Below are 15323 nucleotides of genomic sequence, written 5' to 3'. Positions count from 1 at the left end.
GTTAGCTGGACAACTGTAAAAACTCTGTTATTTTTATTTTTCTAATTCCACGTTCCAGGTTTTTGCTTAGAAGATGTATCAGGCTAACTACGCAATGAAACTTCATGACACAGATCCCAGGGAGTCTGTCGGGCATGGATTCGAAACAGCAACAGGAAACATTGATTTCAGGGTAAACAAGACTTTGTTTTTAAGTGGAGATGATAATCAGGCATTACAATGTAAACAACAATGAACAGCAAAACAAACAATACTGTCTTTTCTCTCCATATTGCACAACTCATACTAAATTACAACTTTGAATTCCTGATTATCACATGCCTTCTGTATTTCATTTGAATTGTGCTGCTTATATGGTTAATGTCGATGATCTCAAAGTGGCTGATTTTTGTGGGTGACATGGATGAATTTTGTATTGCAATAATATGGGACAAATGTATGGAGAGGGCTTAACAAATATTACTAGACATACAGAATAAAACTCATTTCAAACTTAAATACATAGCTCATACACATCCCAATAAATCATACATTTCTTAACCAACTTTAAAGGGACACTTTTAAAATGGATGTCAAAGCTTTAAAATGGTGAATGTAAAAAAAAACATTCTAAACAGATGGCATGTGAGGAGCATCTTGCTTCAAAACCCTTAAATATAAGCAGTGGTGAGTTATTTACAGCTCATACTGAGTAAATCAAGTCTAGAAGTGATCTGTGTAGTCCCGTTGTGACAAAGAGACGTCACATGTATCAGACATTAAAGAGTTAAAGTGAGACTAGTCAGCAGCGGCTACAGGAGCTCCTTAAGCATTAATGCCATCCATTGACATGGGCTCTGAAGCTTTGTGACAGAGACCAGCCAAACAGCTCACAGGAAGAAGAAAATAAAACAATAAGTTGCTGAAAACAAAGAGTCTAAAAAAATAAAGTTTTGTTAATTCTCTGCATTATATAGTTTCTTTTTTTCCGCACTTTTGGTTCAACCTTCTTCAGCTTCAACACAATGGATATTTTCAAAGAAATTTAACTATGAAAGCGCTATGTACATGCAAAGCCCACTTGGGTCTGCTCAGTTCAGCCAGCCAGGAACACAATAGTTGTGTTTGTGAGCAATAGGTCAGTCATGATGCACTGTGAGTATGGGCTGCCTGCAGATGGGGCAGGTGTTGTTTTCAGAGAGCCAGCGGTCGATACAGTGGATGTGGAATTCATGGGAGCAGGGCAGGCGACGCAGCTTGTTGCCTTGGGCATACTCATTGATGCAGACACTGCATGCACGACCCATCTCCCCCTCCAGGCTGGCCTGACCATAAGTACGTGTGGATAGATTGTCAATCTGCTCTTTGGTCAGGCCCCTAGGGTGTTCATCATCTTCTTCATCATTGAGCAAAAAGAAGTGTGCCAGCCGCAGGATGGGTAGAGTACCATTTTCTACCAGGTTGTTGGTGTCTCTGCTGGTGGCCCGTCCCTCTGTCGTGCTCACCACCGCTCCTCCGAGCCGGGCCTGTCCTCCCTGGTCCTCCTCGCTTCCCACCAGCCCCACCCTCTCCTGATCTACCGCACCTGTACCAACCTGGCCAGCTGCGCTCTCATTTGTAAGTAGACGACTGGTTGGGCTGGAGGTACTATTTGTACCACTAGGATCTGTGTGGCTAGGTGCAACAGTTTCAGAGTCAGCCTCTGTCTCCATTAAGGAGCTCAGCTCCCCAAATCCGGTCATAATCTGGCGCAAGATGGAGCGCAGGGCGGTGGAGTTGGGCTCCCCTAGGCCCGTCTCACTGATGCGCCTCAGTGGAATCCGTATAGTGCTCACATAGGTGCGGATTCCAGCTCTCTCAGAGCGGGAGATGGTGCGTCTAAATCCACCACTGTCACTTTCAAATGTGACCGTATTCTCAGCAACACGTGCGCGAGAACGCGTTCTACTGGCGATGCTGTCCCGATCACGGTTTTCACCTGGTCGAATCCTTCTCACCTGCAGGTCCAACATAATGGTTGGATGCCGTCGCACAGCTGAACTTCCTGATCCTATTACATGCGATTCACTCTCGCGTTCTCCTGTCTCTACAGCTGTCTCTGTTAGAGCTGCAGGTTCTGCCACAGCCTCTCCTGTTTCCATGGAAACAGAGCTTGTGCCACTGCCTGGCTCAACAGTGTGCATGCTAGAACCACTGACACCGCTGCTCGATGGTGGAGCGGCTGTTGCAACAGGTATTCTGTGCAAGGGGGAACGGCTTCGCCTTGACAAGCGGGATGAAACCCCAACCCCAGATGCGGCCCTGCGTGCACGACCACGCGATCGAGTCCTACTGCCACGTGATTCGTGTCCCACTGCTGGGGCCTGAGATACAGACTGGGGTGACACACGGGGACAGTCTATTGAAGCAGACATATCATCACTGCCCTGCTCTACTTCTGCATTGAGAGCTTGTTGTGAAGGTGTAGTTTGATCAAGAGGTGGGTTGGGAACAGTGGGAGGTGGTGCTAAAGAGTGCAAAGTGGCACCTCTCCTTTGAGCAGCAGTTGGGGTGGTCATTGGCGCAGGAAGTGCAGGAGGGCTCATAGAAAGAGTGGTAGTGCTGCTGCGTGTACGCCGTGTCTGCATTCTCCTGCTGAGGGCTGGGCGGGGGGGTGGGGTACGGGGTTGGCCTTGGCGTGGTTGAAGGGCGAGGGTTGGAGAAAGAAGAAACAGTGCGTATAGAGGGGGAAGTTGTGTTTGGGGCAGTCACTGGCAGCTCTGCAGTGTCCGCAGTGTCATTATGCTCCCCCGGCTCTGGCTGATCATGGTTGATGTTGATTTCCAGGCTAAAGCGGAACTCTCCACTGTTAGGGTTGGTCCGACTGACAGCACGCCATGTCTGGTTGCCACTCTGCCCACTGCGGGTAGCATTACCAGTGCGTCTGAAAGTGTTCAGCCACTCCAGTAATGAGTCACCATTAGAAGTTTCTGCTCCGGGCTCTGTGCCCCCTGTAACAAAAACAAATAAGACTGTAAACTAAATGTAAGCTGTGTATTCTCCGAAAGATCTATTCCCTTGTACAAGAAAAAGATTGATGTTTCCCAGTGTTCACTTACAACACTCAACCCAGTCCGTTTCATACGTTCGTATCAGTCAAACTAATTATATTGCAACCTTGTCAAAGCTGATGCCTAAAATATTACATTAATTGATAATTGTCCTAAATAATGTATGAAAAATGTTTCTTCATTAATCAATAGGGATTTAACCCAAGCCATATGGCATCACGACTAGTGAAAGCCAGATTTGTTAAGCTCAGATAGAGACCCCAACCCCCTTCCCTACCTGCTCCTCGTCTCCCTCCAGCCCCTCTCTCCTCTCCCTCACCGCTGCCTCCCTGCTGTTCTCCAGAATCAGCAGTCTGCAAGCGCTGCTCAGTACGGGGCTGAGATGACATGCGCTCTTTTGCTCCATCGAGACGCTGCCTGAGCTCCTCGGCCGTCACCTCCCCTGTGACACACATGGACAGCAACAGTAGGTCAAGAAGAACTACCCTACTCGTATACTGAGAGCAGATTATCAGTATCATACGTTGTGACATAATAATTTGTAGACTTCATGTGTTTAGAACATATTTATATAAGGAAAGGCCAGACTGGCAATCCCAATCAGTGTGTTAACATAGCAAGATGTTTCTCTCCTCACCAGGAGTGCCAAGCAGGTTGCTGTCTCTCATTAGGCGGTACTCCTCTTCACTCAGTTCATTAATGAAGTGATAGTATGCCTCCTCCCGTCGAAGACGCTCTGCCTGCCTCCGCCGTTCGTCTCCCCCACCAGGAGGGTCCATCACCGTGAAAAGTGCTGCTGACAGATGTGTGACAGAGTCATCCAGGGGTGGAGTGTCATTTGAAGCTACCCATTATAGTTTTACATTTTGTATTAAAAAAAATAAATAAGGGCTGCTGTCACACAGAGGCCTCTGCAGCTCCACTGTTCAGGACAACATGTTCATGTCACATGTCATTACAATATGCTGCTCAAGAACAAAACAAGCTCCTGATTATTTGAGTCTCTCCTGGAAAGAAACAGAACAAACGTTTTGCTCAGCTAACGTTTTATATCATGCACTTCCTAAGTTGTATCAGAAACTAGAGCAAAAATCCAACGCAGTTAGGGGTTGTTCGATTACCTTAGCCTTGCAGTGACTAATCTCTAGCCAAGGACGACAGTTAAGACAACGCCATCCATTTTCTATCGAAAGACTCCAGCACCAAGAGACTAGGTAAAGCTACAGTAATCTTGCTAACGTTGCTAACATTTAGCCCGACGACCAGCGCCGTTAAGTTAATCTAAATTAAACACGTGGTAAATTCTCAGTTGATTCCCTGCATGGAAATAACCCCACAGACACCCTAACAACAACAACGTAGTCTTTATGTGAGCTAATATTAGCCAAGTTACAACAGTAGCTACGGAAGGCCATGTTGAAGGCAGGGGAATAAAGCAACAAAACTGGCGTTGTCATCCTGGTGAGCGACCAATCACAGGCCTGCTCTTAGTGACGGACAGGGCAACCGACCAATCACTGCTCCACAAAGGCGGGACACGACGAGCGGAGGTCTCCTCCATGTAAACGCAGGGCAGGAGGAGGAAAGACAAAGAATCTGAGTCCGCTTTAGGACAAAAACACAAAAAGCGACGTGGTAAAACGTGGGAATGATTTAACTGCGTGGTCGCCCGAACACAACACTCAAATTTCGGAGACCACTCGGGGAGGCGAGGTGTCATTTTGAATGCGCAACGCTTTCAGTCGCTACCCCGAGCACAAGCACATTAGCACCCAGCGAGCAGCAGCCCGTCGACACTGGTGTTAGCTGGCTGTGTGCAGCCGGGAGCTTCAATAACTCCTCACATTTAAATGGGACAAACACTTTAACGCAGCCGTCAATGTGCGCGGAGCCTAACGCACAACCCTAGCGGTGTTTTACGACGGATGACAAGGACGTTAAAAGGATTTTACTACCTGACACAGCAGCGGTAATATGGACGGGTCGCTTTGCTCTCTCTCTCTCTCTCCTTCTCTCTCAAACCAAGATGGGACCAGTGGTGCGACGTTACACCGCGGTCCGTCGACAACAACGTCCCCTGGCTACATCAGTTCCTAGGTAACGCCGCGTCTGCGAAACAAAGCTCAAAAGTTTGTTGTGCTTTAAAATGGGCTAAAAAAAACACGCTGAAGTGACAGGGGTGCACGTCGACAGAAGAATAATAATCTAGTAATTCACTGCATTTTGTGAAACTGTAGTTTGAAACCTCTAAATGCAGTTTGAAACATGGTGCTGGTACATTATGTAGAAGAGTAGAGCATCTAAAACATATATTTTTATTAGTCTCATATAAATAAGACACTCTTTTTGACTAAGGGACCCATTTTTACAACTCTATTAATTATTTTATTCAACATTTTGAATGCAGGGCGTTTACGTTAAATGCACTGTTTTCCATTATGGTATTGCTATTGTTTAATAAATAAAGGATTTGAGTTATTTACCTAAATCCTAACACAGCCTTGCCAGTATGATATCACATAATATCAGGTGACATTATAATATATGAAATGTCTTATGGCTGAGCAGCATTAGTGCATCATATAGTGTATTTTGGTGTCAGCTTGCATCACCATATACAATAATAAAGTGTAGCCTATGCTGGGAATATAAATGTGTACTGACTATTACACTTACGGTGTTTATTGTTAGTGTTCAAGAGTGCTTACTTCACACTGTTTTGTTGACCATCACCTCTAAAGGTTGTTGCCTGTCACACACCTATGTTTATGGTCAGCCAAATCAGCTTCTCCAACATCTTGATGATATGTTCATTCTATCAATATTTCCAAAAGAAAAATCACTATAATACTCCAGCCTACTGGTATTCTTCAAGTGAGTCTGTGCTAATGTGTCCTTGGATATCAACCACTGTAATGTTACAGTAAAATGTCTTAAACTGGTCATTTGTAACCTCTTGATGATTGTATGTGCTCCAGCAGCTTTGAGATCTACATTAAAAACTACATTTGTTTAAAGAATTTCTCGTCTGCACTTTAATTATTTGGCTATATCACTACATTATAGCTTCTTATCCCATTTGATTCAATGTAAATTAATTCATATTTTAATCTATATTGGGTTTTAAATATTGTTCCAGTGCATGCCTCTGTGCAAATAAACTTACCTTTTCTAATTAGTATCATACCTTTAAGAATAATATACGTATTATGTTATTCGGAGACAAATATGATCTTATTGGCTTTAATCCCTTCTCATAATGAGGTAATAGGCACACAAAAGTAAAATTATTCTCCCGTATTATAGTATTAAAATATGCTACAATATAGCAAAAGATGTATATTTTTTTCCCCCATACAGTTGTTATGATTAAATTAACATATACATGAGCTCTAGTATGAATTTCCACGTGGTGTAATCCTGTCTACCCATTTTCTTTTCTGCTCTTTCTCTTGCTGCAGGAGCTGGTCTTCACGACGTTTTACGACACTGCCGTGCGCCAATACGCCGTCGCTACTGAGTGAAGTGCGTCTCTTTGGAGCAGATACCGGCTGAGAGAGAAACGCAGCAACAAGAGAAAGGAAATATATTCGGGGCTCGTTTTCCACCTGGACTATCTCCGAGCACCGCGCATCCCCTCCGGTACACACGATCCGACCCGAGAACTCGATGTGGAAGCTGGGCTGAAGGAAGAAAGGGCCACGCTGGGGAAGGCAACTAGCCGAATAACCAAAGCGAGCTCGTTGGTGTAGCTCAGTTGCCTCCCAAGCGACGCTTTAAAGAGAAAAAAAAAAGAGAGAAGAAGGAAGGAGCGGGTTGCATTAAGCCCAAACAGAGGAGAAAATGGACTATGATTTCAAAGTGAAGCTGACCGGCGAAAGAGAGCGTGTCGAGGACCTGTTTGAGTACGAAGGATGCAAAGTGGGAAGAGGCACCTACGGTCATGTATACAAGGCGAAGAGAAAAGATGGGTGAGTTGATGACCAGCAAGGCCTCTAAGCCAGTGAACCCTATCGCCAGCCCCCTCCCCTCTCCTCCCCTCTCCCAAATACATTTTAATTACTTCTCCCCCCCCACATATCTCCTCGTCCTCTAACAAGGCTTGTAATCGTGTGCCAATGGCAGAGGAGGCTCGTCGTAAAGAGATTTATGAATAGAAATAAGGCCAGTGTTTAGATTACCTGCACTGTCAGAGTGCTGATGAGGCTTAGTGACGAGTGTAAGAGCACTGTCATTATGGTTTGCCTCTGGGATTGTGGCTCGCCCTCACTTGTGCTGTTGTCTTTGTTCACACGTTTTTTTTTTATTCCTGTGTTGTTGCTCGAGAGTGTACATTGTTTTAATGTGGTATTATGTGAGAGGCTTTGTAGGCGGGTGTGAGATACAGCAGGTGCATGTGCAAGTTAGTGATCTCGAGGTAAATATCTCTACACCAGCTTGGTTTGATCGACACCAAGAAGGCCTGAAGTGAGTGGATGAAAGTGTTCATTTGTAGAGGAATGAGGCACTAAGCAAGCAAAGCTGTAATCTATAACATGCCTACACTTTTGGTGCTTTTATATTCTTTTTCTCCTGTTTTTTGGCCTCTTTTATATGTAACCTCAACCCTCGTTCATTCCCAAAGTGTTTTTTGGCATTTTTTGCCTTTTAGTCAACAGTGGGAGCGATGACATGAAATAAGGGGAGGGAAAGATGGGGATGATGCAACAACCCCCCCCGACTGGACTTTAGAGATTGTCCTTCATGGTCACCACCTTAAACGTTGAGGACACCTGGGTGGGTCGTTTCTAAACCTTTTTATTTATTTATTTATTCCCTTTTTTTCTACTGTTTCTAATGCAATCCTTGTACAGTCTGGACTGAAGAGCTGGGGGAGAGCTGAAGGCAGCTCTTGTGCATTATCGCAGCCCGGACATACTGGCAGCCGGAACCGCACAAAAGAACCCTAAAGTGTTTAAAGATGTTTGTGTTCACTTTAGGAGACTGCTGTTTATGAGACTCTGTGAGCTAATTTGTGCTGCAGCAGTTGGATGAGGCCTGAGCAGGCACAAAGCATGGGTTTATGAGATGATTTAGGCCAGGGGGAGGGAGGGGTTGCACCCGATTCATTCAAGTGAGAGCCAGTCCCAGTGCTCTGTTTGTCCCTCGCCAGCTGCCAGACAGGGCCTGTTTCCTCTCCCCTTCTATTGTTTTGAGCCTCAGAGGTGAGCTTGATTACACAAATCTGGAGGTAATGCAACTCGGCCTCTTCTCAGACTCTCTGTGCCAGCTGCCAAGTGCCCCCCTTTATGTTTCTGTGCAGACAGCTCTCAGGGGGCCCGCAGTCTGGTGTGGTGTTGATGTTGCTCTCCCTCTCTCTGTTTGTAGGAAGGATGATAAGGACTACGCCCTCAAGCAGATTGAAGGCACTGGCATCTCCATGTCAGCCTGCAGAGAGATTGCAGTAAGAACTGCTTGGCTTACTCTGTCCGTTCATTTGGTCTCTGTTAAACACCCTCATTCCACTCCAAGGTGGTTTATGTAATGGCCGAATCACCTTTACAAAATTGCTTTGGTTAAGTAAGCAAGCAACAGACATACAATTAAAGAGCTAGAAACAATAACCGAAGAAGACACATTAGCACATAGGCTTTAATGTATAATGTCGTTAATTAAAACTATTTCCTAAAAATCAATACCATCATAATATGCTTTAAAGAAAGTGTTATTTGTTGCACATACTTTTATATTATTACATTCAGTTGTACAGGTGATAGTGTGTCTACCTTATGGTAATCAGCACTATACATTCTTCACTTTTAACAGTTAATATATGCATTAATTAGTACAAATTGGCTATTTGTTATTCATGGTTTCTGCCATGAGAGTGTGTCTTCAGTGCTCTGATTGGGTTTGTGTATTGCAGCTGCTGCGGGAGCTGAAGCACCCCAATGTCATCTCACTGCAGAAGGTTTTCCTGTCACACGCAGACCGTAAAGTATGGCTGCTCTTTGACTACGCCGAACACGATCTCTGGGTAAAATGCACACACGCAAACACACACTGGAGCTGCATGGCATGACTTAACAAACATATAGCAGTCTTATCTACTGAATATGCGAAATTGAGTGGGAATGCATGTTGATATTTATTTTAGACCAACACACTCTGTCTTTGTAACTGAGCAGTTCCCTTTTTTAAATGCGTGACAAAAGCACAAACATGCACACACACAGAGTTATTCGTAGTGCTGATATCTATACACACAAACGCCATCAGCCAGTTTTAAGGAAGGAGACTGAAAATGGTGCTAATTATGCATTGTGATGTCTCATTAAAACGTAGACATACACCAAGAAGTATTCAACATTTGGTAGTCAAACCTCTGCTGCATTACGTTTGGCAGGGTATCAGAACTGAGTTTTTAAATGCCATTTTCTGCCACAAAGCTGCAACACTCACATTTCCCTCCCAAGTAAGTGGAAACACAGGCCACAAACATCAGCCTTATTCCTCCTGCCTGTAGCATACACTTACATTTGTGACCATACGAATGTGGAAAAGGACACAAAATGATGGATTTCAGTCAACATGGGTGCACACACACCACAATTACTGTTACCTTGTCTTTCTGTAGCACATTATTAAGTTCCACAGAGCGTCCAAGGCCAACAAGAAGCCACTTCAGCTGCCTAGAGGAATGGTCAAGTCTCTGCTCTACCAGATCCTGGATGGCATCCATTACCTTCATGCCAACTGGGTCCTCCACAGAGACCTTGTAAGAGGATTGGGGAATAAGGGGGGAAAGAGGGGGGGCAGAGAAAATATTTAGGTAGAAGGGAAAACAAGGCAACAGTTGATGAGAGATTGGAAGATTGTTATTTGGCAGAGAATCAAGTCAAAGGCATGTGAAGCTGTGTCAATCTGCATGTGTTCAGCTATGTCTCATAACTACCTGTTTTCACATATTTTAAAAGATTTGTGTGTGCTTTTTTTGGTCTTTGTTCACTTGTATACATTTGTTCTACAATATTCTATTACATAAAAGCTGACATTATAAATATTAGTATTTATTGTGATCTACCGGAAATGTATTAGCGTCCTTGTATAGCAAAGGGTTCTGTAAAAGAAGAAGTTAGGAATACTCTTAAAGTAGTTTGTTTACAGATTTCAACAGTTTGATTGTAATGCCAAATCTGCCATTAACATCCTCTGGCTGACAAAATGAGATTGAAATGGTTGACATTCTCTCTTGTGAGGTGCAGTGGGTTTATTTGTCCACTAGAGGGCAGCAACAAAGTTTTGATAACACACCATATTTCAGAAACTGGGCCAAACTAATCTGAATTATTGTTGTTTCTTTTTAAATGTTTGTATTATGGAATTGTTGGTATGTCTCTTTCCCTCCTCAGAAACCAGCTAACATTTTAGTGATGGGGGAAGGGCCAGAGAGGGGTAGAGTAAAGATAGGTATGTATATTGTCTCCTTCTTAAAATGTTATATCATGTATTGTTAAAGTCTGCTCTTACTTTACTGACTATAATATATAATATCCCTGCAGCGGACATGGGGTTTGCCCGTCTCTTCAATTCACCACTGAAGCCTTTAGCCGATCTTGACCCTGTGGTGGTCACCTTCTGGTACAGAGCACCTGAACTACTGCTTGGGGCTCGGCACTACACCAAAGCCATCGGTGAGAACTGTGCAACACCATCTTTCCGTGCAGCTTCCAGTGTGCGATCGAGTGCATCGGCTTCGACTGACTTTAGGGAACAGCTTAAGTTAATGAGTGCTCTGCTTTTCTTTCAGACATCTGGGCGATTGGCTGCATCTTTGCAGAGCTGCTGACGTCTGAGCCCATATTCCACTGTCGCCAGGAGGACATCAAGACCAGTAACCCATATCACCACGACCAACTGGACCGCATTTTTAATGTCATGGGCTTCCCTGCTGGTAAGAGTCCAGTGTTGCCAGAAATTGCTCCATTTAAAATCATTACATCATACATACTGGTTTGTTATTGATACACCTGAATGAAGCAATTCAAATAAAAGGGGATGTATTACTGTATTACTGTATTACTGTGATTTTCCAAATAGTGTATGCATATTAGTGCTGTTCAGATGCTAGTATACCAAAGTGCCACAGCTGCTTTGTTGCCTTTTCAATGGAAAAATGCTGTGGAAGGATAAGCATTTTCCGTTCCTTAGCAGAGGCAGATAATTTACTTGGTCTTTTCTTGCTCTTTTTTCTTTAGGCAGTAATGTGGTCTGTGGGCTCTGAACATCAACTGACACCATAGATGAAGCCAAGTCACAAACATAGAAACTTTTACTTGCAAGGCTACATTTGAGCCTATATTTTCCAGTTCACTTAAGCTGCTTCTGATCTCTTTTTTTTCCCCTTCTACCATCTCTGCTCCTCTAGTTGTGCAACCCACCAGTCTGTCTGATGGATTTTGTTTTGATTCTGAAGGAAACCAAGCCTTACAAATTGTGCATCGGGGCAATTTTTACAATCCCTTTGCCATGTTTGCCATTTAAAGTTATGGAAGTTTTTATTGAAAAGTGTTATATGTATATATAGATATATAAAAAAACAACACAGATCTTAAACTGTAAGTCAGAACCAAAGCTCAACATGCTCTTGTTGTAATAAAGGGGTTGTTGTGGGTAACTCATGAGTGTTTGTGCTCAAAAAGATTGTAATACAGACCCTACAACCTCAATAATCTGTTCTTGAAGGGAGGGAGGGTGTGACGTGGTGTAATCCTGTCTTTCCCTCATTTGACAGATAAAGACTGGGAGGACATCAAAAAGATGCCAGAACACTCCACGCTGATGAAAGACTTTAGGAGGAACACGTGAGTCTGCAGAGCACCGCTGTCCCAGTTTTCTCAAAGATTAGAAACAAAGTTAGAGCAAAGCAAAGTGCTGTGTCTGCTGGCAGAAAGACAATTTTGAGTGTTGTGCACAACTTGTACCTAACCATGTAAAACCTCTGTGTGTTCTTTTATGGGGTAATTACACTAAAGGCATGATATTGATATATTTGCTCCTTTTTTTTTATCACAGATACACAAACTGCAGCCTTATAAAGTACATGGAAAAACATAAAGTCAAACCAGACAGCAAAGCATTCCACTTGGTGAGTTAAAATGCCTTGGTAATAGGGCAATTGCATGTCATTTGCATAACTTAAAGACATTATAGTACCATTATGACAGCAAATCCATTTCAACCATGTAGCTGTAGTTTGGCTCTCCGTGACAAACGAAGCGTGCGTTGTCATTATGCCACTTCTATTAATGTTTTCTCGTTTGAGGCTAACATTGTGTGCAATTCAATAAAGCTGCAGAAGCTGTTGACCATGGACCCTATCCGTAGAATCACATCTGAGCAGGCCATGCAGGACCCTTACTTTTTGGAGGAGCCCCTGCCTACCTCTGAGTGAGTCACAGCGCGCACACACTCACATACAGTCTGTATCCCGTTTTGTCTATCTTGTGCTGCTCCTTAGCTTGAGTCACATGACCTAGGAACATCAACCACGTTGAACAGGTCCCTTAGCTAATTAGGTGCGAGTCATGGGAATAAATGTTTTGCGTTTTTTTTTTTTTTCCCCAGTGTGTTTGCAGGCTGCCAGATTCCCTATCCCAAGAGGGAGTTCCTGACAGAGGAGGAGCCAGAAGACAAGGCAGACAAAGTAAGAAATGTGTCACATATTGTCTCATTCAAAATGCTCATATGATGAATAAATACAGGTAAAGGGAAACATTGCAAAGAGGTAGTAAATACACAATAGGGCTTCAGCACTAAAATGTACACATACAATACAATGAACACATGTACAATAGTCCTTTTTTTTTTTTATAACTATTAGAAGAACCAGCAGCAGCAACAGGGAAACAACCACACGAACGGGGCGGGGCACACTGGCAACCCTGACAACAGCCACGCCCAGGGCCCGCCTCTGAAGAAAGTGCGAGTTGTCCCGCCCACCACTACCTCAGGTGGCCTCATCATGACCTCAGACTACCAGGTAAGTCTCTCACTCCCTCTCTTTTTCTAACTCTCTTATTCACACACATACAGTCACACTCATGTTTACTCAAGTTTTAACTTTCTGAGATTATGAAGTTGCATTCGAGGCAGATTTAGCTTTTGTTGATAAACAATTCATATACAAAAGTGCATCTGTCAAATAAATTGTCATGAATAAGAACCTACTTGCGTGATACTGCCCTCTACAGTGCACAATGTTTGCCCTCCTGTAAGCACTCAAGCCAGTAATCAGACCTTATTTGTTCCATGTTTCATTTATATACCTCTGTCTGGGTGGGCACTACCATAAAAAAGAGTTTTACCAGAGTGTAGTTAATACGGTTCTTCTTGTTTTCTTCCTCCCTGCAGCGCTCCAATCCACATGCTGCCTACCAGAACCCTGGACCAAGCACATCACTGCCCCAAAGCAGCATGGGATACTCCTCTACCTCCCAACAGCCGCCCCAATACTCCCACCAGACCCACCGCTACTGAGACACCTCTCCCACACACATACGTACATACCTATACATACAAACATGTACACGCATACACAGCCCTCACCATGCCCACCTGAACGAATGTACTGAGGGATGTGGGGATGTCCAAGGAAACAAACCCCCCCAAACCCCACTTTGCCCGACCCCACAGAGGGGGCCTTGTCTGCAGCAGTCTGTTAGTTCAGAACAACAAGAGTCTACACTTCTTCAAGATAACACACCATAATCCCAGAATTAGAAACACTGCTTTAGAGCAAAACACAAGGCGGGAGGATGAGAAGAATGGATACTGAGGTGAAATCTAAACTGTTTGTTACTCAAACCAGCCAAGAGAACGTGGCTTGGTTTTGGGGGGGAGGGGGACACATGTTAACCTGTTGTGTCATCTCCTCTCCTTCTTCTCCACCTGTGTCCACACCTCCACCTACGCCCTACCCCCCTTTCCCGTCGAAGTTTGGATGAGACTGAAAGCTGCTATGTGACTGCCAGCGGTGACAGATTCCCTGTCCGACTGTCCTCTTGTCTGTCTGTCTGTCTGTCGGTTGTTTATTTTGTGTGTGTGTGTGGCCCCGTGAGGGCCTCAGCTGAGGACTAAACTGAGCTGCTGTGAAGCATGCTGGGAGGATGCGGAGCCCCCACAGCTGTGGCGTTGAGGGTTTTCTGAAAGGACAAAAAAAAAGATTACAAAAAAGATTTTAGTAGTTTATAATTTAATCTGTTTTAATGGTTTTGTTTTCATGGCAAGAGTGGCAAAGCAGCTCGCGCTGACTGAGCGCTCAGCTGCTGTATGCTGTGGGCAAGCCTTACAACATGATGACAAAACCAACCAATCGCATGGAGGATGGCAGATGGAACATGCATTGTACTGTATTGTATTGAAATATTTTACATGAAGCAAGTACCCTGACAATAAAAGTGGAAACATTGATATTTTGGGAGTGAGTATGTGCAAGCAGCTGATCAGTGATGCAAACGTAAACAAGTATTTGACTTTTGCAGCTTAATGACATCTTTCTTTCTTACTTTCTTTTCTTTTGCTTCACAAAGCTAGAGCTGCTAACTTTTTCTCAAGACTTCATGTAAATTGTATACGCTTGCAGGAAATGCATATGTAATAGCTGGAAGACTCTGTTTTTAATGGTGACATCCATCTTTATGCTTATAACAACATCCAGTGTCACAGAAATCTCACATGGTCATTGTCCTACTTATAATGGCTCTTTGATATGCTAACCTGAAAATGTTATTTTTAGAGTTTAGGACAGAAGACTTTAAGCTAAAAGCTCACTTAAAGAAATATCCTCTGTGAAGTAGGGCTGCAACAAATATTTAAATGTGTTATTTGTACTTATTTCTTTTCAATATTGATTTAATCAGTTAATTTTGTCTATATACAATCAGCAAATAGTGAGAAAGGCACTTACAATTTCCAATAGCACAAGTTGATATACATTTAACAGTCTAAACCCTACAACTATTCAAAGAAAAGCAGCAAATTGTCACCTTTAAGAGTCTGTAACCAGAGACTATTTTACATTTTTGCTTGTAAATGAACTATGAAAACATTTGCTGATTCATTTTCTGTTGATCAACATGAAATTTTCACGTGCACTAGAAACTCGAGCTTGGAACAAAGAGTCATACATTGGCTGTGACGTCCGAGTATGCCAACATAGTCTTTTCTCTCTCTACTGCCCCACTTTATCACATTGTCACATACATGTGTGCTTTGGCAGTCATGTCTAAATCAATTATATATGTTAAACTGACA

At 43.5% G+C, this 15323-nt stretch overlaps 2 protein-coding genes across 2 annotated transcripts; one reads left to right on the top strand and one right to left on the bottom strand.

Annotated features, from left to right (window-relative positions):
* Positions 1 to 165: 165 nt before the first annotated feature.
* On the bottom strand, positions 166 to 5081 carry rnf6 (ring finger protein (C3H2C3 type) 6). Its single transcript, XM_051411564.1, is given in 5 exon segments — positions 166 to 2630; positions 2632 to 2969; positions 3307 to 3471; positions 3667 to 3822; positions 4985 to 5081. Coding segments are annotated over 4 exon segments (2157 nt in total). The 5' UTR covers positions 3809 to 3822; positions 4985 to 5081; the 3' UTR covers positions 166 to 1118.
* On the top strand, positions 4993 to 14480 carry cdk8 (cyclin-dependent kinase 8). Its single transcript, XM_051411565.1, has 14 exons — positions 4993 to 5126; positions 6491 to 7000; positions 8397 to 8472; positions 8935 to 9045; positions 9646 to 9786; positions 10421 to 10478; positions 10571 to 10702; positions 10819 to 10962; positions 11803 to 11872; positions 12084 to 12156; positions 12361 to 12458; positions 12636 to 12714; positions 12892 to 13050; positions 13422 to 14480. Exons 2-14 carry the CDS (start codon positions 6873 to 6875, stop codon positions 13545 to 13547), a joined length of 1395 nt encoding a protein of 464 aa, XP_051267525.1. The 5' UTR covers positions 4993 to 5126; positions 6491 to 6872; the 3' UTR covers positions 13548 to 14480.
* Positions 14481 to 15323: the final 843 nt, after the last annotated feature.

Source organism: Dicentrarchus labrax, unplaced genomic scaffold (genome assembly GCF_905237075.1).
Source record: "Dicentrarchus labrax unplaced genomic scaffold, dlabrax2021, whole genome shotgun sequence".
Taxonomy (NCBI): domain Eukaryota; kingdom Metazoa; phylum Chordata; class Actinopteri; family Moronidae; genus Dicentrarchus; species Dicentrarchus labrax.
This window is presented reverse-complemented; position numbering and strand designations above follow the sequence as displayed.

Excerpts from the sequence above, each read along its gene's own strand:
- cdk8 (XM_051411565.1), top strand. The coding sequence starts at position 6,873 with ATGGACTATGATTTCAAAGTGAAGCTGACCGGCGAAAGAGAGCGTGTC. Across the intron at positions 12,157-12,360 it reads ACAGCAAAGCATTCCACTTG|CTGCAGAAGCTGTTGACCAT; the intron begins GTGAGTTAAAAT and ends AATTCAATAAAG. Across the intron at positions 12,459-12,635 it reads GAGCCCCTGCCTACCTCTGA|TGTGTTTGCAGGCTGCCAGA; the intron begins GTGAGTCACAGC and ends TTTTTTCCCCAG.